The sequence below is a fragment of the Brienomyrus brachyistius genome, chromosome 1, assembly GCF_023856365.1.
Source record: "Brienomyrus brachyistius isolate T26 chromosome 1, BBRACH_0.4, whole genome shotgun sequence".
Classification (NCBI taxonomy): domain Eukaryota; kingdom Metazoa; phylum Chordata; class Actinopteri; order Osteoglossiformes; family Mormyridae; genus Brienomyrus; species Brienomyrus brachyistius.
In genome coordinates, this window is record NC_064533.1 from 46,501,297 (window position 1) to 46,526,909 (window position 25,613).

The 25,613-nt window shown below is 44.8% G+C and overlaps 1 protein-coding gene across 2 annotated transcripts in view; it reads right to left on the reverse strand.

Moving 5' to 3' along the window:
• Positions 1 to 24,437, reverse strand: part of LOC125738520 (TSC22 domain family protein 1-like) — a 42,735-nt gene extending 18,298 nt beyond the window's left edge. Inside the window, exons 1-2 of one of the 2 annotated variants that reach the window (XM_049007566.1) lie at positions 23,539 to 24,434; positions 21,057 to 23,446 (exon numbers count right to left, since the gene is read on the reverse strand). In XM_049007566.1, coding sequence (XP_048863523.1) covers positions 21,057 to 23,332 — 2,276 coding nt within the window. In that variant the 5' untranslated portion in view covers positions 23,333 to 23,446; positions 23,539 to 24,434. Of the gene's footprint in view, positions 1 to 21,056 lie in introns of both variants that reach the window. The other variant, XM_049007555.1, reaches the window with a different exon arrangement.
• Positions 24,438 to 25,613: the final 1,176 nt, after the last annotated feature.

Consider the following 25,613-nt stretch of genomic DNA (forward strand, 5'->3'; position numbering starts at 1 on the left):
TTTTTTAATTGCATGTATTTAGGAAGATGATTTACATGTGCAATACCTACTTTTTTTCTATTTTTAGACCCTATTTTCAAACATTCGTCACAAAGGACAACAAATAAAACTAAGATGAACCCTGAGAAAAAAATAAGTCCAGAAAATCTTACTTGTCAGTGGGATGAAAATCTACAATTTCCATAAGGGTGTAACATCAGAAAAGTCATATCGGATTCTGTTACCAGACAGCAGTTACCAGAGAGACGGGACCTACAGGATCTTACCCTTTGTTCTTGCTTATTATTTGCATATACAAGCAGCACCTGCTCTTTTTCAGATGGTTTCTTCCAGATTGAAAAGTGATAAGAAACCACTATTTTTTACACACCTGCACAAAATTTGTTTTATATCCAGTTCATGAGTAATTTTTTATAACTGAAATGCAATGTAATGCCACAGAACCTTCTGGCCCTTATTAGATATCCCTGTCATTTCTGATCAAGGCTCTGTAAACGTCTAGGGTTGGACACTTCAGATCTTGATCTCGTATGGCCACGGACTGCAAAGTTTACAGCACAGAGGGAAAAGCTAAAATTGTTTTAATCCACTGTGTCACCCAGTGTCTCCAATGAAAAATGAAATGAACAACCACTAGAGTTCACTCTTATGCAATATTCCCTTAAGGGCCCATGTGCTTTGGATGAAAGTACCTCAATTGATCAAATGAGACTTTTAAAATAAAAAGAACACTATAAGCATTAAAAACCTAGGTAACGAGTTCTCTCTCATACAAAAAAAAATTCTTTATAACTCCTGTACTTAACCAGTAAGAACAAACAAATGTGTACTGTAAGGCTGATACTAGAGGATGTCAAAAAGACTTAAGAACACAATGCAAAAACTTACGAGAACAACACTAATGGCTTTGCACCACAAAATATCACAAAATATCCCATGAAAATGTATTTGTCGGCATTCTAGATTGTTCTGTCACTGTAAACTGTAATAAAACCCCAAACAAATCACAGCTACTGTAATTTGTCATCATGCAAAAATGCCTTAATCTTATAATATGCTGATTATTATAACAGGTAAAATGATTTCAGCAAAGCTTAACACCCAAATTGTTCAAATAATGCTTTCAAACAACAGAAGCTAAAATTCCTCTAACTGAATATACCATCTTATTCTGGCTAAATTCTCTAAGCAGTAAAATACTGAAGCGGTTTCCTTATCCTATTCCTGCTGACCCACTGCGTTTCCTGTTTTTTCCCTCTGGCCGAGCTGAATTAATTACCCTTGATTGAGCGGTTGATTAAACGAATCGCAAGAGACGAATCATCTTAAATGGAATTAATTATCTGACACAATAAAAGCATTTAAATGAAGAAGCTTCATAAAAGTTTCTCACTTTTAACTTTCCCATTAAAATGAATGTGAATTTTTACTGGGCAAAAAGTTCAATGGCTAAAGCAACAGAAAAAAAAAAGCTACGGATTATTTAGATTTGATCGTTTGCTTTGATTGACGAATAACTGAACAGAGTCTCTGTATTAAAGAAACGGCACCTGTAACAGGCCTGCTTAGGGAAATGTGGGATTTAACTTAAGTTTGTGAATCTGAAGACTCCCAAGGATCCAGCCAGGGAAACTGAAATCTTGGTTAGCAGCGGGAATCCACAAAAAAATATTTTAAAAAATGCACTTATTTCACAATAAAAATCTGCATTTTCATGTCTTGTTTGCGCAGTTTAGCTATTTCTTACTTTTGAACCTGGAAAAGGTCAAGGCAAAATAGGTATTTCAGAATTTAATCAGTGGTCATCGTAGACACACCACAGCACACAACAACGAAACGTGTCCTCTGCATTTAACCCATGTGTGGCATCGTGACATAGCAGGGGGCAGCTAATTCAGCGCCCGGGGAGCAGTGCTTAGAGGCGGTACCTTGCTGAGGATACCGCAGTGGTGTCTTGCTGGTCGGGGATTCGAACCCGTGCACTTCCCTAACCATTAGGCCACCACTGCCCACTTCAGTTGACAAGAGCAACATGCAGACCCAGTGGAGGCATCAGAGATACATACAGTGCTGGCTGACATCAAAAGCAGAACAATACTGATGTGAGCAGGAGTTGGGGGCACTTGCTGGGTTCAAACAGAGTGACTTTCGCTCGTAACTCTCCTGCTGTCCCCAAATACGTTTCTCAGCTTCTATACCTGCTCCTGTTTCCTTCTGACAATTCAACTGACATCAGAGAAAACAACATGCAAACAATATGCAAATATGGGACCACAGGCTCAGATAAGCTTCATATTTAATTTACAATACTTAAGTAACATCATCCAAACACTGTCATTTACTAACACTGCATTACAATTTCCATGTAATATACATGTGACCCATGAGACCTGAACAAAACCTTACAAAGTGATAATGTCTAGGGTCTAAGTTTGCTTATAAAACATTCCTATTTCTAAACAACTGCACGACATATCAAGGGGTACTGCATCATGACAAATGCTAGTTCATGGTTATGTTGATGTGCTATCCTTCAGGGAGGAAGCATTCCAGGACAAACAGAGCACCCTCTCCATTTAGCAAATTAGGATGCCATTTAAATGGTAGAAAAAATGGAGGAGAAAGAGAAAAATTGTCGTTTTTTTGTAGAATGTGGAAGCGGTCCATGGCCTTTTGCTACAATCAGCCACTAGGGGGAAGCAGACACTACATAAACGACAGTACCCAGATTAAAAGCTCCAGACTGAGACGGAGCACATCAGGTGCTTTCCGAACCAACCCTGTCTGCGGCAGATGCTGGTCAGCTCTTCGCAGCATAACTGGCTCGAGGCCTGGATTGTCACAAGATCACTGGTCTGGTTCTCACCTCAGTTGTTTAATGACAATCACCATTCGGATGGAAAATTACTGACTGTCTTACCAGCCACTCACTGACAGCTAAACCCAAAAGAACCTTTAAGTGCTGGAATTCCTCACTGTTGCTCTGCAGCACCAGTCCTTAAAGCTACATACGTAAAAGTGATGTGAAATATGACAACGATCAATAATAACAACAAGGAAGAGATGCTTTTTTTTGACATTTTAAGGCAGGGTAAAGATGGACCTTTCTTTGTCATATTCAAAGCATTACCAGAACAGAAACAATTAACCTAGGCAGCACTTTTACGGAATAGGAAGGAGAGTGAGAAGATTTCATCTGAGGCTCGTTCTGCGGCAGCTAAACTGAAGGTTCTTATTCCACTTGCATTTTCTACACCAACACGCATGAAATTTAAAACCACGAGGTCATGGCGCTTTTCAAAAGGGAACGGAGCACATCCGATCCTTCCCCATAAGACCAGAAGTACTTCTGCAGCCCAGCACAGCAGTAAATGCCAGGTCATGTGTTTAGCTGGCGGAGGGGGGGGGGGGGGGGGGGGGGGGCATTGTACTTTAGAATAATAGTGATTGTAGTAAAATAAACAAAAGCCAAGTCCTTAAGAGAGAGACAATGTGAAGGAAGAGAGGAACAGACTCCCATTGTCCGCTAAGCACAAGTGACTGTGCGGCACTTATCTGGCTGCTTCGATGATGTCACTCATCACATCATTCAGCTATTTAGAAAGAAGAAAGAGGAGGAGAAGAGGAGCCTTACACTCCCTTAAGCTTACAAACAGATAGGAGATCCAGCTCCACTTCTATTGAGACCATAATACTTACATCTACTGCAGTCCTGACAGATTACAATCTAAAGCACCAGCGTCAATGTAAACACAAAGTATAAGCCATCTGAAAACCAGAAGCGAGCATCATAACCAAACCGAATTCGTAACCAAATCCACGAGCGATGACTAACAGGAAGGCACCCGCTTCTGGGGCTCGTCCCTGGCTTTGCTGGCAGGGTGGTGACCGGCTCCGCGCATATTAGGGTCAGCCTGACGTGCAGTGCCACCCCATTTCTCCTTACAGACTGCCACGAGGCGCTGGCCGGGCCCGTGGTGACTCATTTATGATGTTCCCAGGCCACCGCGTGTGTAAACAGTAACCTCAGCTGGTCACAAGCCTGACTGGTGGCTGCGGCGACACGCAGCTTTGCCTGACACATGATGAGTCACTAGTGCAAACACCACGTTTTCATGAGCGCGGCCCCACCACCATGCCAAAAGACACACGCAGGCAGGCATAAATACCAGCCTGGGCCTTCCTCAGATGACTGCTGCTATTCAACGTGGACCCTCTGACCCAAAAACCTTATAACCCTGTCCTCACAGCAGCTCTGCGGTGTGTCGTGGGATCAGCGGCAGGACGACCCGAAACGGGAGGAGGCAGCACCCCCTCCAAATGGACTCACATCCTGCTGGAATAGCCCTTGGGCCTGGGCGGACTGGTGGTGTCTTTTTCAATTCAATTTTTCATCAACAAAGCAGCTGTGGTCCTGAATTTAACCCACGACAGGAGATCACTAGGCAGGCCATTTTCAGTTCTATCCCTGCTTTGGCCGCCTGACATGAGATGGGACCGTCACGCCGGACACGCCCACTAAAGGGCCAGGCGGGGAGAAAGGCCTGACACAGAGATGCCCATTCTTCCAGCGGACCTCATTAGCGAGTGCGGAGAGAGACTCCCCGCTGCTCAGTCACACTATCAAAGGACACAAAGTGTCCTTTTCAGAGCACAATGAGCAGCCGCCTGACCGCTGGGAGACAAAGGTCAAGAGGGGCTGGGTGCCCTGCTGCCTGAAGAAGCACCGACAGCCACATTCCCCAGCCCCCAACTCGCTTTACGGGCGACCACTTTGACACGGTGAGACCTCAGAGGGCAGATGCTGGGGAAGGGCACATTCCACAACCCCAGGGTAGACATCCCATGGAACAGAGGGGTGTGGAAGCGTCTGGAGGGGGAGGTGTACAGCCCGGCTATGTTTCCAACACAGGCTGCCTCTGTCATAGCAGATCACTACTCATTCCTTTTTCCCAACATCCTTTGCAACATTCTTCGCTGACAGTTGATGCTAATGACGTACGACGACGAACTACCTTGGATTCAGTCTTGATACAAAGTCACCCAGGCAAGCTGCCTACCAGATTCCAGAACAAGCTACACATCATTAATTGATAAACAATTGGCAAAGTACTGGACATCTTGGTTTGAGCGGGAGATTCCTGCATGAGCTCTGCTACCGTTACAGCAGCCTCAGGGCAACACTGGGATACTGCTGACCACAAAAGGGCCCAAGACCAGAGTCACTAGACTAAACCTAAGCGGGTCGCTCAACGTACCTGCAGGAGGTGAATGGAGCTGCCGCAGAGAGACTCAGTGAGAAAGTTGTACATGAACACTTCATGACTTTTAGGGTAGCCAGACCCACCAATCTCCCATACAGCTAAAAGGTCAGCTGACAGACAAGCAAAAAAAAAAGACTAGCACAGAGGAGTGAATTCCTGAGACCTGCTGGCACACCTGTTAGGCCACAGTCCTTCATTCAAACTTCTTTTTAATCTTTGTTGAGTATAAATGTGAGAATGGGAGTGGAGAATCACTGAGGTATTACCTCAACTGCCAACACCATCCGCAAAGCAACATCTAAACAAAGATAAACAAAGCTGACGATGTAGCAGATTCCAGAAAAGCAAGAAAGGATCCTGTACTTCCTGCGAAGCAAGTCAATATGGGACAGGCTGACTGACAAGATCCCCTCATTTCCATTTCACCTGTAACGCAGTCAAAAGGTTCCTCAAACCAAGAAATGAAAACAAACCAAATATGTCTCACTTCTTATGCTCCAAAGTTGCACTTAAGTTTGCTAATCTGTAGCGGCCGTAAAACCGAGCTCACACGAAGGATGCCGTCGATACTTAGAAGTGAGACCCCTTGATAAGCTTGACTCCGAAGCTTACTGCAAATGAACACTGATCTCCAAGAAACGCACATGCAACAACACTGAAATCCTGCCACGAGATCAAAGCTATGCAACCATAGAGTAACTATATGCAGTTGTGAAGGGATAAACAATTGAAAGTAATTACATGACTGAAGCGATTACACAACGAGTCCCGTCATAAGATTCTTTGATCATGTGCACAGTATAGTTAATGACACCTTTCAAGACTATCACACCTGCATTTCAGCTAAAACCGGCCTCAGGCACGGAGGCACTATGACAGCAGCAGCCATTACCGGCAGATCACCATGTCTGGGCCTGGATCTGAGCAGGCTGGGAGGCGCCTTGTAGGGGGATGGCTCAGCTCAACGGTCACCAAGAGCATTTCCACCCCGCCTGGCCCTCGGAAAAAGGGCTTCGGGGAATGCAGATCTGGGCGTGCCTTGACCCAAAAGACTAACTCTAGCCAAGCATCCGGGTGCCCCAAAGGCAGGGGGAAATGAACCCGAGCTGGTCCTTCATGTAGCTCTAAAGGAGGACGGGTTTGTCGCAGGCCTTAGGTCAGCCTTCTGAGTGGAGGTCTTACATGGTATTACAGGTCAACATCAAAAGCTCATCAATAAAAATGACTAGCTACATTAGATCTATTTGTGACCAGAAGCACTATTTCTGCATTCTTCAAATTCCAGAGCAGGAAGGCTTTTCCTGTAACCTCCCTCCTCTACTCCAGAGCAGGAAGGCTTTTCCTGTAACCTCCCTCCTCTACTCCAGAGCGGTAGAGCTCACTCTGTGTTCTCCACACTTCAGTCTGGGACAGCTCATCCTGCCTTCTCCCTACCCTAATCCTGACATTTGAGCTCTTACTGCATTCTCCCCACTGCTGCCGAATTAGGTCTCCGGAGAAGGTCGAACAATTTAGCCACATGTCCTGATACCCCAGATGGCCCCAGAAGTCAACTGAGGACAGCATAGCGGCGGGCGGGTCGGCTCTTCCTCAGCTACACCCCATCAGCAGAAGCAGCTGACCCAGAAAATAGCCCAGCGGCTCACACCAACAGCCGTCTTCCAGCAAAGGAACCAGCAACGTCACAGATGATGTCCGGGCCTTTGAGGACACTGGCTACACGCTAACCGCTGCCTCCATCTCCCCCTGAAAAGGCTTCTCAGCTCCCAACAACCGCATTGACGGTGGCTAGAAACACAATCCGAGCGGTAAAATGACCAGCGGCTTTGCATGGGAAATCAAACGGAAAGGCTGACAGCTCACTAGCGATTTCTCCTCTCCAGGCGGGAGGTCTTCGGTGTGGCAGCGTCGTTCGCGGGTCATAACCCGGGTTTTTCCACTTCACGACCGCGGTGTACATCCGAGCCAATGACTGAATGCCTCAGGAAACATGTTCACTCTGTCCCTGGAACGTAGATGCCTTCCAGACTAAACTATCCGAGCCATCAGACCAGAAAGGACACCGCATGCCCAGATGTCCATCACAGGAGCAAACGGAAACAGACTGGTGTTATGGGGACCAGAACAGATGCGGGCGGGGACAGAATATATATCTGTATATGCACATAAAAATCAACCAATCAACCGAGAAGAAAAGCCAACATGATATAAGGTGCATCAGCATTTTACATTTGTAAAACATTTGTGATATTCAAAGGTAACAAGACAGATCGGGTTAAACGGCAACTAGCTAGACAGGAGGGGTGGACAAAACTAAGCAGCTGTGGGGAGGACTTTGGAAAGAGGGTCTGAGCGCGGCTGGACCTCATACTTAAAAGGGGGAATCACCTTCATGAAAGCACACATAAGTCAGTCTGTCAGTCTGGAGGATCCACAGACTTCAAAAGAAGATGGATATATGAGAGTATAAAAGCCAGAGGGGTCACCAGGTGCATGCAGACGTAGGAGGACTGGCTGAGACGTGGAGACATTCTATACAGCCAGGAAACTCGCTAAAACAAAAGCTCTGCTTAAAACCACCTAAATGCATGAGGAACTTGACTAAAGCTTTGCACAGTCAGCTTAACACTGAGCTGCTATATAACCTGCAAAGAGAACTTCAACACCACTACAACGACGAGAATCTTTTATTTTTTGTAAACGAGACGTATACCAACATGAGGATGACAGAAGCGATACACCACCATTTGAGAGACTATCATCGATACAGCACTATTACAAATGAATGAGCACACCCAGGTGCCGACGCTGATTTGATCTAAATATGGGCTTTGATAAACAGGGCTGTACTACATCGATCCATCAAGTCGTACAATAGCACTCAATGCACTGACTGTCCAGGAAACACAAGAGGGACATTCTTGGCCTGAGACCTAACCTCTAAATCTTATGCTTTCTGTGGTGAGCCTGGCCGAGTCAGCCTCTATTCGACTGAGAACGAGCTTCGGCATGTAACCCTAGAAATTTCCCATCTGACTCATTAACCTCAATGGTATCAAGTGAAGCAAAGCACTATGGGAGCTCGAAAGAGAGCAGGGTGCTACTCCCTTTACCCTGACACCACGAGACAGAGCACAGTGGTGAGTGGGAGAGACGGTGCAGTGCCCTCCCCGGGAAGGACCATCAAGGGGAAAGACTGGTTAATGACTCTGCCAGTGGTGCATGAATTTCAAACAGAGGGGAGCAATATAACTTAAGGGGTTAAAAAAAACAAAATCTGCTCCTTAAACCAACCAAACAAGTTCAGCACAATCAAGAACTTGCATCCAGACTTTTTTTGCTTACTTCAAGCTATTATAAAAAGTGGGTTAAAAGTTCATAACTGTACAATTCATATATATATATACACATCTGAGTATTATTAAGTTCAGGTTCCTCAAAAAGGTACAACAGCATAGTACCTCTTGGGATGTGAACCAAGAGTTACAGGTCATTAACCACTTTTGATATCTGCTGTCAGAGATCACACCTCTAAAAAACATTCATATTCCGAATTAATTAAGCAAGAGATTAAGCTATTTCAAGCCAAGACTAATCAGCGAGTCGTCTGTTAGTAGACGATATTTTCGAGGCTAGATTCACAGCTCAGAGATAGTCTAAATGTGTTCCACAAACGGGACCCTACAGAGCAGCGCTTAACCTCAAGAGTAGTAGAAAATACAGAGCAAATGGGGAAAATAGCTTTCGATAGAGGCATCTTTCGGGAGGTCGACTGAGCATTATGCAACGTGGCACGGCAAGTCGGGCCCTGAGTTAGACAGACATGTAACCGGTGAGCAGCGTGGCGCAGAAGATACCGGAGGCATGACGAAGCAGAGCTGTGGGTCTCCACAGGAGACCAGCCCTCAGATAACCTCAGGCAAGCAAGACATTGCTATGTGCTCACTCCTAAAGAAAATCATTACAGAAAAGGGAGCTTAAAATCCGAGACAGAAAAAACCCATCCACATCACCACTGTCATACGCTTAAACATATTTTAAATTTTGAAAATTTGATAATGTACACAACTGTCTGCTTACTCTTTAAAATTGTTACACTCAGCTCTGAAAAATGTGAGCAACTCGATCGGCTATAAGGGGAGAATGCAGTTCCTCACCATGCAAAATCTCATTCAAGAAATCATCTCTCTCTAAATCACTAGAAAACACTTCCAACAGAACTGATTCAACGTACAAACTTTCTCTCCTTTTCCTGCTTAACAAAGAGTTGGATACTGTCAAAGCAAACTTGCACAAATTTATGAACTGGTGGGTGTGTTTCCACAGATTCGGGATATGCAGTATTGGTAGATATTTGTGAGAGTTGGGGTGAGCAAACTAGTTTTGCAATACGGGAATGATCGTGTCTTTAAAAAACTGCTGTTGCTGCAATTTTGTGTTGTGACCAAAACTTTGTACATTGTAGTGATTAGATGAAGTGAGATACGGACATGAAATGTCTGTATGATTTTATGGCTTGTATCGCATACACCATTTACATCCCGTTCTGTCTTTACTTTAACATTCCATCTACCTACTCAGGGACTATGGGTGGAATATACCAATACTTACTAAAACCTGGTACGATGCAGCTTTCCTTGTTTTGTACAAGGTTAATCTTTTATTGTGCACTGTCCCTATCTAAATAAATATCATGAAAAAGAAATCTCTCACACATACAGACTTGGTGCACAACCAAGGCCGGTGTTACCCAGGCATGACCCAAGGCGACAGCCACTATCTGCTTTTCATGTCAATTTATCTCCACGTCCTTCACCCTGCCTGAGAAGAACAGTGCAGGGAGAAGCTTAAGAAAAGGAGCAGCACGCACCTCTTAAGGTCACATCCACCCTGAGGTTTCAAGCTACTAACAGAGAGGTTTACGATTTTACATTTTCACAAGATGCCTGATTGAGCAGGATACTCCTCTCTGAAGATCGATATTTCATCCCAAGCGAAGATCGCACATCTTCTGGCCACAACCCAGCACCATAAACCACTAAAAAAGGACTGACCACCGAAGATAACAAGCAGACTGCCTGGGGTTCCTCTCCCTTTCTAATTTAAAGGGCCCAGCAGCAGGAATTATGACTTCATACAGACGGCAGTGCCATGCTCCCAGATCCACCACACACACTGCTGATGGACACCCTTGCGTGCATCAGTCACCCACATGATTAGAGGATCAAAGCCAGGACACTGCACTGCCTTGAGATCCCCTTCATTTTTATTTCCCAACAATTCCTCTAACGAATATACACACATATGGCTGTACTGTAACCCCTTCACATTCGTGACAGTTAGGGGCTAATTTTTTACCAGTTCGCGAGCTTATAAAACCTTAAAATCTGAAACAGATCGGGATAAATCTGGAAAAATGGAATTTGGGGGGGAAAAATGATTTTGTAGGACTCTAGATTGAGAGATTCAGACTGCCATCTTAACCAGGGGCATGGCCAGGCTGCAGTGCAGATGGAGGAAGAGCAGGCCCGAATTTCCCTCTCCCCATGACTAGACATTTCTCTCCATTGTCCATTTGCACTACATCAGTTAATCTGCACTACAGTGAGCCTTTGTTTTCTCATTACGTCAGGTTATTGCTCTACTATGAGTCTGTGAAGTCGGCACATTAGCCGTTTCCCTTGCACTTTACAGTCATTTACACATGGCACGTGTGTGCAAACTTATTTACAATGTCTTTGCACGCTTTTCCTATAAATCTGTCATTTCTACTGTGTGGTTTGCTTAGGTTTGTTTATACTATTCAGCAAAAAAATTCTTGAAATACTGTCCTGTATATCATGTTTCACACCCAACCATAACCAACTGAAGAGCAGATTTCCAAAACTCACTCTATTTTTTATGTTTTTGTTGAAGTGAGACCGCCACTGACGTAATGCAACAATGAACTCTCAATTTTTCACCAAGTCTACAGAAATTTTCTCAAAATCGTATCCCGTGTACTGAGTGAGCTTTGAAAATCTGCTCTTCAATTCTGTTATGCTTGTGATAAAGTGTTCTGAGGTCTGACTATGACGAGGGTACAGTACTGTATAAGGGAAATGGATATCGGGAGAACGGGAGTATGGCCAGTATCGAGTATGGATGGGGGGGCAAGATGGAGAATGGCGAGAATGAAGCACCAAGTGGAGGAATGAGAGGAGCAGCAAGGGTTTTTGCATAGATTAGCTTTGTCCCAAAAACACGAGTATAGTCATCTTACTGAAGAGTAGAGGGTATAATAAATGTAAATGCGACAATGTTGCTAATTAACGTTGGTAATCTGAGCACCAAACAATTATGTCGGTCACCTACTGGTTAGCACGCATCAGCCTGAATGCTAGCATGACCACGCAGCTGTGAGATGTGACATGTGAAGGACGCTGCCTAAGGGCGACCAAACGATGGGGCCGGAGAATGCGAATGACAAAGAGCTATTTCGGAACCTTAACAGCAATTGGCGAAATGACAGGTCTCTGCAGAACCATCTATTCATTTACACTCAAAACAGCGTCATCGGCTGTGAGATTCCCAAATCTTCTCCATGGCAATTCTGACGGTGAAAACTGCTGCGCCAAAGCACTCAGATCAGGCGTTTCCAGTTCAGCGCTGAAAGCCCTCAAAACACATTTGGACAAAGAGAGAAAAAAATAAAACACAACATTGTTTTAAACCCCACCAGTAGTCTCCTGTCAGCTCTAATGGCTCATTTAAACGCGTTTGACCATATTAGTGTGCTAATGGCAGGGGAAGGGGGGGACAACATTAGCTGCAAGCTGTTTTACTCTGGATCTCAGCACTAGTGACCCCCTCCCTAATGGAGAGGACAGGGGAATGGGTGGACAGACGGGTTAGCTCGGTGTCTGGAGGGGATAAATCAGGCCAATGTTCTGGATTTCTCTGGCCTGCTTTGTGTGGGAGTGGCATGGGAGGTGGGGCTGGGGGGGGGACGCACATAGATGATCGCGTTTGTGAGGCGTGTTCAAGCATGTGGTTATGCTTTACAGTCAAACAAGACGACTCTCCCCAAAAAGGTCTGCTGTACATGTTTTTGGAAACTGATGGGGGGGACAGGAGGGTCACATCTCACTAGCCCAACCCTTTGTTTTTCCAATACAGTGGGAACTTGGAACTTAATTTGTTCCAGAAGGTTGGTTGAGTTGCAATTTGGTCAAGTTCCAAATCGAATTTCCCCATAAGAAATAATGTCAATGAATTTAATCCGTTCCAGACCCCCAATTTAAAGTTATCTACCTACCTAACTAATGATAAAAAGCTTTAACAATCAATATAAAACTAATACACATATGAAGAAGCACACATACAAAAGCAATTAACATGAAATAAATGACAATCCCACACTCAGAAGCGAGAGCAGACACACATGCGCCACCTTCAAGTCTCGCTGTAATTGCCTTTTTAAAGTTCTACAGTTACTCTCGCTACTTCCCTCTTTGGTTTGCTACTATCACTGATCACTTTCATAGGGGCCATGATTACTGTATCACTCAATGTACTGTAAATAAAACACAAAAAAAAAAAATCAGACTAAACTTGTTCTAGAGGTGCCGCAAGACTGAGAGCGATTCATACGCATTAACATCCCAATAGGTCCGCTTGTGCTTGTTTTAGCCCACAGAGGCATCTCGATCCGTACAAGTTTCAGCAGGTCTGTTTTAATTTGTCATGTTCCGAGTTTTCGGTCGAGTTGTGGATCAGTGTGGATCGACCCGTTCGTGGTCCGATTTGGTAGAGTTGAACGCATCTCGACCCATACAAGTTCTAGCAGGAAGAGTTATGTCAAGGTACAAGTAAAAAAAAAACTCAACAGGCCCATTCAATGGTTGAGTTAAGAGGTGTTCGAGTTCCAAGGTTCTACCAGATTTGCCATCAAACAGAATTTACAACCATGAATCCAACTAACTCCAAAAGCAAGTTACTGGAAATTCCACAACACTTCACCAACAGAACAAAGGGTTTTCAGATATAGGGGTCCTGATCTGAGGCTAGGTCTTCAAATGTCCTTTTTATGAACTGTTAACAAAGGAACCTCAGGAATGAACCAAAACTATAACACTAAAACGCAACACTGCAAGTCATCCAGAAGTTCTGGTTAGAAGCACAGAAGAAGAAAAGGTATTCATTGATGGAGGACAACTGCCGAGAAATAATCAGATTATTTAGACAAGGGAGTCCATATTGCTGACTGCAGTTATGACCCCCATGCCTGAGGTTGCCGGGCAGAAGCTTTCAAGAAGGTTATCAGAAACATAGAAATTATCCTCCTTTCACAGATACCATCAATCTGCCCCACCAGCTAAAACTGATCGACTGCGGAGGTGGACTGGACATCATGAGACATCATGATGCAATAGAGGGGAAAAAAAAATGGAGCTCTGATTGGCTAAATAAATGAAAGGGCCGGCCTCTTTTTATTCTTTATCATGAGACTGGCTGGTCATTCAGCAAAAAGTTATTTTGAGCCTGGCAAAGCTAGCAAAAAAAGCCAGGGTTAATCCTGGTGAGCAAATCAAGTAAATCTGGAATCCATGCAATGCTGAAACACAACCCCGGGACAACAGATGTTCAGTATGAGCCATAGGGATTCCAGGTTCGATATTTGATGGAAACACACCCAGTAGCCATTGCTTAACTCATGGTGTTGTTTTCGCACTGATGACAATGCACTGAGTCGGAGGAACGCTCATCCAGGATGGTTTATGCAGATTTCCAACAGGATATAAGTCAGGCCTGGACACACAGAGATATTTCTAGGAACACAAAGATCATGTATGAAAATACTTCTATTCTCTTTAGGATGTTGCTCAGTTAGAACCTGATGTGTAGCTCCTGCTTCAATCCTGCTTACACTCACTCGTACTTGGGCATTCACTGGAAGCTCAACCGAGCTGCACTTAATTTGACTCCTTGACAGCGCGGATGTTTGTAATGTGGCATTTCCCTCACTCGTATGTTCTTTTGAACAAAAGTGTCAGCTAAACAAGTACATGTTACTAATTCCAAGAATTTGATTGAATAAAGGCTACAAATTTTTAATTAAAGAATTCTGAAAACTGATATATTTTGAATGTATTCAGGTGTACAAAGGAGTGAGTATGAATATATTCTCAGGTCAGTGGATGTTTCGGGGAAAAAGAAACCCCATTGGGCATCGTATTGCCCTAGTTAAAGTTGGTGAGTACTTCAGGTGCCAGAATGATGCGAATCACTGCCGCCTACCACCTCCTTGCACTCGGTTCACTAATTGCAAAGATAATCGACTCGATCGACGGAGAAAGAGTGATTCTCGCCCGCAACCCGGCACTGCCAAGAGCACACTGCATTCCTACAGGCAAACACAACATAATCGTCTTCCTATATTTGCAGACTAAGGACAGCATGCAAAGCCATGGTTCTGCTTCCTGCAGTACTAATGCCATATAAACAGAATAAATCACATAAAACGCAAAAACCTAACAATACCTCCTTTGACAACATAATACGAGACTTTGTAAATATGCAACGGCAGGTAAGGACACGCGATTAAAAATAATTCTCTAGATCTGGCAGCAGTATTTCTTTTTCAAAACCTCTCTAGGCATTGTTAAAATTAGCATCTGCCAGTCAATGGTTTTCAAACAATGCATTAGCAGAACAATCCTTGCCAGTACTGGAAACATGTATGCAAAAAGACAGAATAAGGGCTGTCGCGATCATCATGATGTAATGGCGATTATATGGCAATCATCACAAGGGCTTTGGATGACGGGTGAAACATTTGTTGGGACACTGGCTTTTCGGAACTAGATGGACGTTTACTTACACCCACAGTTTGGTAAACAGATTAGTAATGTGCCTAAAATATTGAGATGCACATTGTGATGCCCAAAAGTTAGTGATCTGTATAAATTCAACGTATTCTTATGGTTGAAAGTGTCAGACCTGGTTTATTCACAATATCTCCTCTTTCAAAAGATGCTATGACTGCTGAGCTGTGCCTTTCTTCACCGCCACTTCAGTACTTATCGTTTCCATGATTTACTAAAACAATAGCATGCGGTGTGCACCGCTAACTGAATGTAATACTCATAAAGGTACGCTGAATATAGACTACTAACTTTTGGGCGTAACAATAAGCATCTCATAAATATCTTAGGCAAACTACTAATCCGATTACCAAATAAATTCTGGACGTAAATAAATGTCTGTAAAGTACCGAAAAGCTGGTGTCCGGACAAATGCTTCACCCATCATCTAAAGCTCTGCTGATTATTGCACATGCCATATAATCGCGATTTTATCGTGACATGATCACAACAGCCCTACAGCAGTTTTCCGTAATTGACAAAACGTGTGGCAAAAGGTTTTCAGAACAAAAATGCTACTGCAGATATACAAACGGCAGTCTTTCAAGTCAATGTTGAAAATTCCTCATACTTATTACATTTTACGTTTTTTTCCATTTTTGAAAAAAAAAAAAAAGATTTATTCTCACTGGGGCAAGTTGAGAACAGGATTAAAACTAATCGTGCTACTCAAAAACAATGGATTTTAAAATCTTGTTAAAAGTGCTCAAGCCCAAATGCACAGTGCCAATGTGGTCACAATTCAGCAAGAAAATAATTATAGCTTTGTGAAGCTACACCAAAGAAGCCTTTGTGTTATTTTTAGAGTTGAACACCAAAGTGTGCGGCGAACTGTGAATGAATCCATATCCAGCCAGGAGTTTGATCAGATCAGTCCAAACAAAACCTGCTGTACCATTTATTATATCAACACATTTTGAGCCACATAACACATGTAATTCCCATACAACCGTCACTGCTTGTTATATATGTGCACTGAAGGCTGTATACGTGAGAGGCAGGTAGCCAAGCGTTAACTGCAACCAGCAAACAAAATGTCTATAACAATAAATACCTATAAAACAAAACAATAGGTAAATATCATAACATCTGTAAGGAAATAGATGCAAAGGAAAGCCGATACACCCAGCACACATCATTCGTGACCATAAATTTACACTTTATACATTAAGCAGATGTTTTTGGACAAAGCGACATACAAGTCATAGGTGCTGTCAAGGAGTTGACTAGGCACAAGTGTAGCTAGGCTGAGCATCTAGGGAATGTCTAGGCACAAGTGTAAGCGGTACTGAAGCAGGAGTTAAGGAACGATTTCTAACAAAGCAAGAACCTAATAAGACTATACATGATATAAATAATGATAAATGCTTGTAAATGCTCAAGTACAAGTACAGTGGAATGTTTCTCTTCACAAACCATCTTGCTCTCTCAAGCTTGGGAGCCACAGTGCAGGGTCAACCAACCTATGGCACCCCTGGATCTGGGGGTTAACGGCCCTTCTCGAGGGCACACGAACATCTGACTGTTCTGCCGAAGCCAGGGTTCGACTGGCGATCTTCTAATCACAGGCACCGAGCCACTCACTCAATGAGCAGACCTTAAGAACATTCAGGGACTGTGAAGAGGCATCAGGCTAGCAGAGGAATCATGTACTTCATGACAGAGCATAACCGATACACTTTGCAGCCAAATATCCCAAACCGGGTCTGCGAATCAGCAAAAAGGCCGCCGCGGATTAGGAAGCGCGGGGCAGGGCCGCGACATGCGGAAGGCAGCGAGGACGCGAGAACGGGCCTGCCTCTCTGCCAAACAGGAAACTCAACCAGAAAATTTGTGAAAGGACGTGTGAGAGAAAAAATGTAAAACTGCCAGCCATTTACATACAGAGCACGTTATGCAACTCACATTTACCTTTATTAAAATCTGGTGGTGCTTTTATCTACCAAAACACTCCGTCCCACCCTTTACACAGCTTGTCATCACATTTAAGCTATTGAGATTATGTGCCTCATTCAAGGCTACTGCTGTGGGTCTCCCGTGACGACGGGTTATAAAGCTACAAGCTACAGATTAACTGCACTGGGCTTTCAAGGCGATTTTGGAAAAGTGGTCTGGGGCAGTGGAATACAAGCCTCAGACAGGGACACATTTTGTTGTACCCTCCAAAAAAAACAGTCAGAGCTTAATATTAGATGGTATATGTGCATCTTCAATACCCATGTCCTATGCAGGATTAAAGGGGTGCAGAGCCTATCTCAGAAGCTACGTGCGCAAGGCAGGGAACAACTTATGGTACACGGTAAATTCAGTTTTTTAAAAGAAAATGTCTGCAAAAATACTGGAGAAATGTGTAATTATTTATATCTTAAATGGAAATAATGTCAACTTAAGAAGGATTCATGTTTTTTTTACTCAAGCAACATATACTGATACTGTTCGTATTTGAAAATATTATAATAGAGTTAGAAGAAATCCATACATTGGGGGGTAAATCAGCAGCTTAGCTAAGCAAAGCTTAACACTAACTGCTAATGAAAGGGGATGATCCATCAGCTACTGACCCAGGGCTTTTATCAAAAGGGTCCCACAGGCAAGGCTCACAAAGCAGGGTTCAACCAGGTCCCACAGATGGGAAGCAGTGCCAGTGACCACCCCCCATCCTCGACAGTGACAGACGTCAGCTGGACCACGGACAACAATTGTACTCCAATCAGCCCAACTGCTTCTCACCGGCATCACAGGGGATGGCTGTAATAAACTGATACCAAATTAGCTCACCTGATTAGAAATTCAAAAGAGGCATCTTGCTGACAGCAACATTCTGTCTGCGAATGTTTTAGGTCAGCAAAAAAATAAAAAATACACCCGAAATCCACAGGTGCCCAAAGCAGCCCATGAGGGCCACAAGCTGTTTCATTCTTTCATTCAACCTTCCTCATTCACATTGTCTTTATTAAAATGATTAATTGAATAACAGGTTCCCTGCTGTTTTAGGTGTAAATCAGGCACTAATTAAACTGCTTTATAACAACTTCAGTAGTTAATAATAAACAAAAGGCTAATTCATAATTTAATAAATTATTGCATCCATTCATGGTGGGAAAAATATCTACTCAGGCAGACAGGAATATTTAAGTCTAAAACTTGCATGGGTTTCTTGAAGAGGAGCCAGCGAAGGTGACTGCGTTCCTTATTTTTCATCAGTCAGCACTGCGACTGATGCTGTGGCATTTTTATTCTATTTTGTTTTTTAAACGTACTTCTACCTGAAACGGAGAGGTCGTTTCTTAGCCGTCAGGATCTCAGATTCCTGATCGTGCAATATCCTGGGTTACTAGACAGAGCAGCACACTTCGCATTATCAGCGAATCCCCTGTTACTAGCGGGGCAAAATTATTACTCAATATTGCATTCCCGATATAAGCTCATGCCTGATCTGCATCAGCAGGAGAATTCGATGCTCGCAAACCAGGTCGGCCTTCCAGACTTCTTCCGAAGGTGAACTGCAGGACAGCTCTGTTTCAGGTTTTTCATGCTGCAGGCATAAGATCCACACTCAGCTTCTATGTGTATAAGGCTGATTAAAAATAATAAACACACACACACACTTCTGCTTTGTGTACGGCTTTCCTGCCAGGCAATCTACAGCGTGACTTCACCAAACACTAGCCCATGTGACTCACTTGCACTTCTCATTTATCCGGGTGAAAGCTTGTCTGATTTTCGATACCATTTGTTGCTTTTTCAACATCTCAAACATCTTTTTTTTCTCCCTAAAAACCAGATGGAAACTCTTGCAGAGCCCCCGCCCAACTTAATGCTTCTCTCAATGATCTCGTGAAAATTATTCCTGACGCGTAGATTGGCCACTTTGCATGTTCTCCCTGTGCCGTGAGGCTTTTCTCCTGTGGTCCAAAGTAGGCAGACTCCAGTGGTGCATGCATTTAGGCAAACTGGCGTCCTTAAATTGCCTATAATATGTGATCAGGATAGGTGGTCAGAAGACTGTCATCTGCTATCTCCCCCAACGCAAAGTGATCAATATAACTTCTTGCAAAACCTGCCTGAAACTAAGGTTCAGTTGCCTTAAACGGAGAGGCATAAAACACAGACCAGAAGAGCAGAGCAGAAGGTGGAAGCTGACTAGGACCACCACCCCCACCCCCCAAAAGTTCAGACAGCAACTTAAATGGGAAGGTGGTCAATGGGAATGACATGAAATGATTACACGGGCAATTCTGCAACAGTCTGCTGAGCATTTAAGAGTTTTATCGGTAAACAAAACAAGGCGCCAACATCCCAAGGATTATTAACATGTGTAGTTCCTGCGGCAGCAAAGTAATTCAAACCCCTCACCAGAAACAAACATTAAAACTGATTACAAGAGCAAATCATCTTTGCTAAGTACTTATGACCAGCACTGAAAGCTCAAACCGTTGTCACAGGCTTTTAATACTATATAAAAAAAAAATCTCGTAAGCTTCAACAGGATAACCCTGTCTTTCTGTCCTTCAAAGTTCCTCACCAAATTTTCATATCTACTTCAACTGCAACTTCTGTTTAAGAGTGTGAGTGTGTGTGCATGCGTGTGCATTACATTCACACATAATATATATGACTTTCCACATGTAGAAGGTTCCAGCTAGTAAGCATATTTCTGGAGAAACCAGCTGTTCCGAAATATATATTCTGCTTTAAAAGGTTCAGGGGCAACTGAACATAGAAAAAAAGTGTTTTTCACTTTAGCAGGAAAAGTGTGAGATTTTCAAGCCTATGACTGACCGAAACGCACTAAAAAGTTTGTAATAATGAGAAACATATGTGAGAGTCAATGGACAAACAAACCCGAGGGGTCATGGAAGAGCTGAAGAGCCCTTAAAAAAAAACAGCAAAACGCATCAAGTATATCCTTTAAAAATAGATACATTAGCCGAGCGAGAATATCATTCATACTAAGAGAGGCACAGATGTACTTCATTCCAACAATCACAAGACTTATTTCCTAAGGAACGTCTGGTCATTCCACTGGAGTAATCGCACATCAGCCCCTGATTAAATCGAACACGTCACGTCCGGGCTGAGGCGTGCACCGGTGATCCGGTGAACTGCAGCGGCGAACACTGTGTACGCCAGACTCCTGGACAACACTGAGGAATTCGTGTGGCACCACTCACAAAAGAGCTGCCACGGCGACTGGGATCTGTCCAATCCCGCGCCTCGCAAAGCCCCACAAGCTGAAGGCCATAGCAACCAGCCGCCTGGATGGCACTCGTGCCCACTGGGTGTGTTCGCCATCCTCTGTGACATTGCAGAATAGAAAATATATATGGACTGCAGCAGCGCAGACGGCTGAACTGCAAGGTCACAATAACCACTGAAGAACCAGGCCACTGTTCCTCCAACAGAATCACCATTACAACATGTAACTTGTCCTTCGTATTTCAAAGGCATTCAAATCTATACAGAAAAATATATCACTGCCAGGGAACCATTAAAAAAAATAGCTCAACGTCAGTGCATAATTCGGCCTCAGACTAAAAAGCAGAAACAAATAGAGGCTCTCGTGAAGGTCTGTGTGTCATAAATATTTCCTCTCCTCCTCAAATGGGCTTGCTATTGTGATCCAGGCTATATTTAGAATCCCTGCACTGCACAGAGGCTGGTTTCTAATGTATTTCTAGGTCCCACGTATGAACGATCGAGAAGGAAAAAAAAAAACAGAACTGAATTACAAGATCCAATAAACAAACAGGAACAAATGTGAGCTCTTCCACTGCTAAAATGGACTCAGGATTCTTCTAGGTTTCAGCTTTTCTACAGATGCACTCCAAAGAAGCCCATCAGATCTTATCAGTGGCAGGTCAGACGGAACCCCAGACAGGCTTACCCATCATCCTCTCCGTCCACAGGCAGGCTCTTCAGAGGAAACAGGCCCGCTGAGGCAGTTAAGGCATTTGCACCGCTGCTCCCCTCTGCCCCCAGAGAGGCACTGGCCTCTGAAGAAGCGTCTCCAGCAGCCATCTTGGGGAGAGAAAGCAGGGAATGATGCTGAAAGAGAAGGCGCTGGGCGTCCTCCAACTGCGTGGCGGTCACAGAGGGTGGGCTGATGTATTGGGCACCGGCAGGTGGCTGCGAGCCCTGCAGTAGGCTCGATCGGGTTCCGCTCGGTACGGGTGGAGAGCTCTGGGAAAGGCTCGACTGAGAGTCAGCCGGGACGCTGGGAGGCACCGTCGGTGCAACCTGACTCGAGGCCATGGCAGGAGTCGGGGCCGGTTGCTGAGGCTCAGGTGGGATTTGCTGGGCCTGGATCAGCTGTTGGGCAGCCACCTGCGCTGCACCCGGGAGCATCTGAGTGGCGATGGCACCCTGGGACGCCTGAGGGACCGGGACTGACGAGGTCTGCTGTGGCAGGAGGCCCTGGTGAAGAGGCTGAGAGATGGATGCAGACAGACTCACCACAGGCTGCTGACCCGCAGCCATCGCTGGAGAAGCCCCAGACGGCGCGGCTGCCGCCACTGGGGGCAGGCTGGCAGGCATAGGAGGCAACGGCTGTGTCACCACCGGGGCCTGGAGGATAGGCTGATGTTGGGAAAACTCAGGTGGCAGGCCACCTCCTTGGCTCGTTGGCAAAGCGTGAACGGCTTGGGTGGGAGCGGGCTGTGTGGGAGGGTAACCCATCTGTTGGGCCACCCCCGGCAAACCCTGTGCTGAGACAGGCGGCATGGCCTGAACGTGCGGTAGCTGCTGCGGGGGCACAGCTGAGGTGGAATGCACCACTGCCTGGGGAAGACTTCCAGGAGTCACCATAGCCGGCGGCCGGATGGAACCCATGCTGGCGGGCACAGGAAGAGGCGCACTGGTCTTTAGGAGAGGGTGCACCATGTCCTGGGGGTGTCCAAGAGGCTGGGCCACACTTTGAGCAAGGCTAGGATGGGAGGGCTGCAGGCCTGGATGGGTGCCATAGTCTTGCAGCTGAGAAGAAGGTTGATGTTGGGCTGGTTGAAAAGCCTGCATGGCAGCAGGTCCCAATGCCTCTTCACTGACCACAGACTCCCGCTCTACTGCTACGCTGCTCTCCACTGGCCGGTGACTAAGCATGGTGTCTGTGGCAGAAGCTGCGATGACAGTGGCAGAGGGTGCCTCTTTGTCGTAATAATCGGTACATGTCCAACGTCCCTTCCGGAACGACTCAGAACTGGAATCCAGCTTCACCACCCGAAAGCGGGAACCAGCAGGAACCTGGGCCGGCTGCTGAGCCTGGCTGTGTGGGGCAGACGAGGTTGGCTGGCCCAAACCATGCGTGCCGGACCCCGCTGCGCTGGAGCCACCGGTCAGGGTGGCAGTAGTTATGGCAACGCTGCCAGTTGTAGTGACAGCTTGCTTTTGCACCAAGTTTATATTCTTGCTTCCACTTCCGATGATACCGGTTCCGCCACTTACGGGTCCAGGGGCAACACCGGTGCTGCTGCTTTTGGTACTGGTCATCCCCGGCACCGGGGTGCTTGCGGAACTCAGTCTACTCACATTACTGACGTTGCTCGTCAAGGTATTTACGCCACTTATTGGGGCTCCAGCCGTGCCAGAGAGCATTCCCGGAATGATGTTGGCCAACGGTGGGGCCGTGATACTGCCCGTGCCGGCAGTAGCAGGTATCACCTGGGAAATGCTTGACAAAACCCCGGTGGTGGAGGTAGCAGAGGCAGAAATGCCTCCCCCCTCTGGTGTCCAAGACGGCCCACTAGAGGCCGCCGCAGGTGGGGGAGCGGCCACAGGTTGAGCGACATGCACTTGATGGTGTTGCCCATGGTGGTGGTGATGTTGATGGTGTACAGTCCCATTCACTATAGTGCCTTGTTGATGAGTCTGGGGTAGGTGGTGCGATGGCTTGCTGGAAAGGTGGGGTTGGTTGGGAGAGACCGCACCAGGGGTCTCTGCCTCATGAAAGTTGTTCAGAGTCTCTTCAGAGGAGCTCCTCAACGGACCTCCCATATCGGTGGCCCGGGATAGGGACACATCCAGGATCTCAGATGAAGACAAATCCTCTGTGTGCGATTCATCCAGATCATCGTAACTCTCAGTGTCCTCTGCAATGCTATTGTTGGTGCTTACGGATACCTGAGCCGGCGTAACGCTAGTGATCTGGAAGCCACTTTTCTTCTTCATCTGAGCACCGACCGACGGGAGAGGCTGGGACTGCAGCTGGGACTGGGAAAGGAGGTTAAGGCTCTGAGGAGGATGTTGTGGCCCCGAGGAGGAAGAGCCGGCCGGAGGTGGGGGCTGTATCAACAAGGGAGATTGATAATCTTCAGCAGAAATAACATTATTGCTAACGCTAGTACTCGTCGCCGTTGTCAATGCCGAAATACTACCTCTGCGAGGAAATATTGCCGGGTGCGCCATCTTTCTAGTGCTAGCGGAATCTCCCGAAGACTCCGGATGATGCATTTCGTGAATTTCCAGGAGTAACGCTAGTTCACAGACTAATAAATAGACACGTTTTCAGAAGATATCAGGTAGGATTGAGTCAACAAAGCCTTAGCTGAGAGCAGACTTTATTCGGTAATAATCGAAAAAAATAACATCCGTCACTGATATTATTTTATGCCGTAACTAGTTTAACTTTCCGTCGGTGTAAAATTTCCCCCCAGTGATATAACACTAGCCAATCGGGAGCTCTCACTGTGATAGCTAGGTTAGCTAACTATGCAGCTAGCGATCTATACAGACGCGCTTGTACTTGCGTGTCTTAAACCCAGTTCATCTCTTTATTTTTTATCTTTATAAGACAATTTAAGTACATATACACAAGACAAAAATATAGCTAGTTATTAGTATACATCTATCACTTCTTGGGCAACAAGAGACCATCTCCATCACTGCCAGCCGCTGAGTCGCATAATTTGAAAATAGCTAACAACGTTAGCTAAATTAAACAATCCGTGAACGACGTAAGATTCTTCTTATTGGAAAATCCCCTTTTCGTCGATCACAACGCTTGTTTACTCCATCCTGTCATGTCTTTGTTTTTAAATCCAATGTTTGCTGTATCACCCTCTCGCCGACTCCCCACCGTAGCCACCTTCTCGTAATGTAGCTGTTTCTCTCTGTGACGAGACAAGGGGGAGGAGGGCTCGCTAACATGGCGACGGCGCATGCGCGCTAACGCCGCAGAGCCGCCAGACATAAAGCCAGTCTGGGGAGAGGCGGAGGGTGAGGAGGGGACGCGGAGAAGCGAACAAAAACGGAGCCTCGGTGAACCGGCCGGCAAGTGCCGAGAGATTCCGGAAGCAGTACCCGAACAGAAACGAGTCTTTGACGAAATGTACGATCATACAGAGAACGAGATGCTGGCTGCGCCTTCCAACTGACAGATCGGTGCAATAGTTTCGCTAATAATATATCCGAGTTAAGAGTGGGAGACGATAAACTGATCACAATTACTTCTTAATGACATAAAAGCCGGAGCCGCTTTGGCTGAAAGAAACAATGATATTTTTTTAAATTAAGCTTTGTTTCTTGTTCATGAACCAGAGTCGGTCATTGTGTTTCACATTCAGTTTCACGTATTGTTCTAATTTAGGAGCATTGCAGCTGAAGGGTGAACTGCTGGCAACAATTTCTTTCTAACGACATGGGCGTTGCCAGATCTTTGCGCATTATATGAATTTAAAAGTAAAAAAAGCTGCTAGCAAACGATGAGATTCGCGGTCTACAACTCAGTTAACGTACAAATAATAAAACAAAGGGGCCTTATCTAACTCAATTTCTTTAATGATTACCCTCTAAAAATACAGTTTAATTGGCCTCAATAAGTAATTGGTAATTTGCGGCTAAATTGTAAACAGTATTGAACGTAAATGGTATTTTAGATTAGTAAAGCAAAAGTGAATGATATGAGGCTGAAACATCGCGGAAAGTGTTTTGCAAAAAGAAAACGAAATGCCTAAAGAATTTTAAACCGTTTTTACCCTGAATGTAGGAAACAGTGACTAGCATATAACAGCATGATCCGAGTACATTATACATGATTAATGAATTAATATATGCATTCCAATTCCCAATAAAAATGCAGCACGAATAATCGCTTCCCGTCCGCATATTGTAAGAAACTGCATGCTTTTTAAGCAGAAATTTGTTAGGTGATCGACAATGAATATTACCATTTAAATATATTGTATATATTTATATGTGGCTTATGCGTTGTTCAAGATGATCTTATCTTCCAAATATATTAAGCGTAATAATAAAGTAATACAGAAATTAATGTCTACATTGTCCATACAAATTGTAACCATTCGAATTATTTTATGCCGAATCCGAAATTAAGTCTAAGAAATGCGAAAACATTTCTGCTGAAGTAAGTAAATTAAGGAACCACATTAAAAAGTGATTTATCTATTACCTTATTATATGTATTAAATGTGATGCCTGTTATGAAATGAGC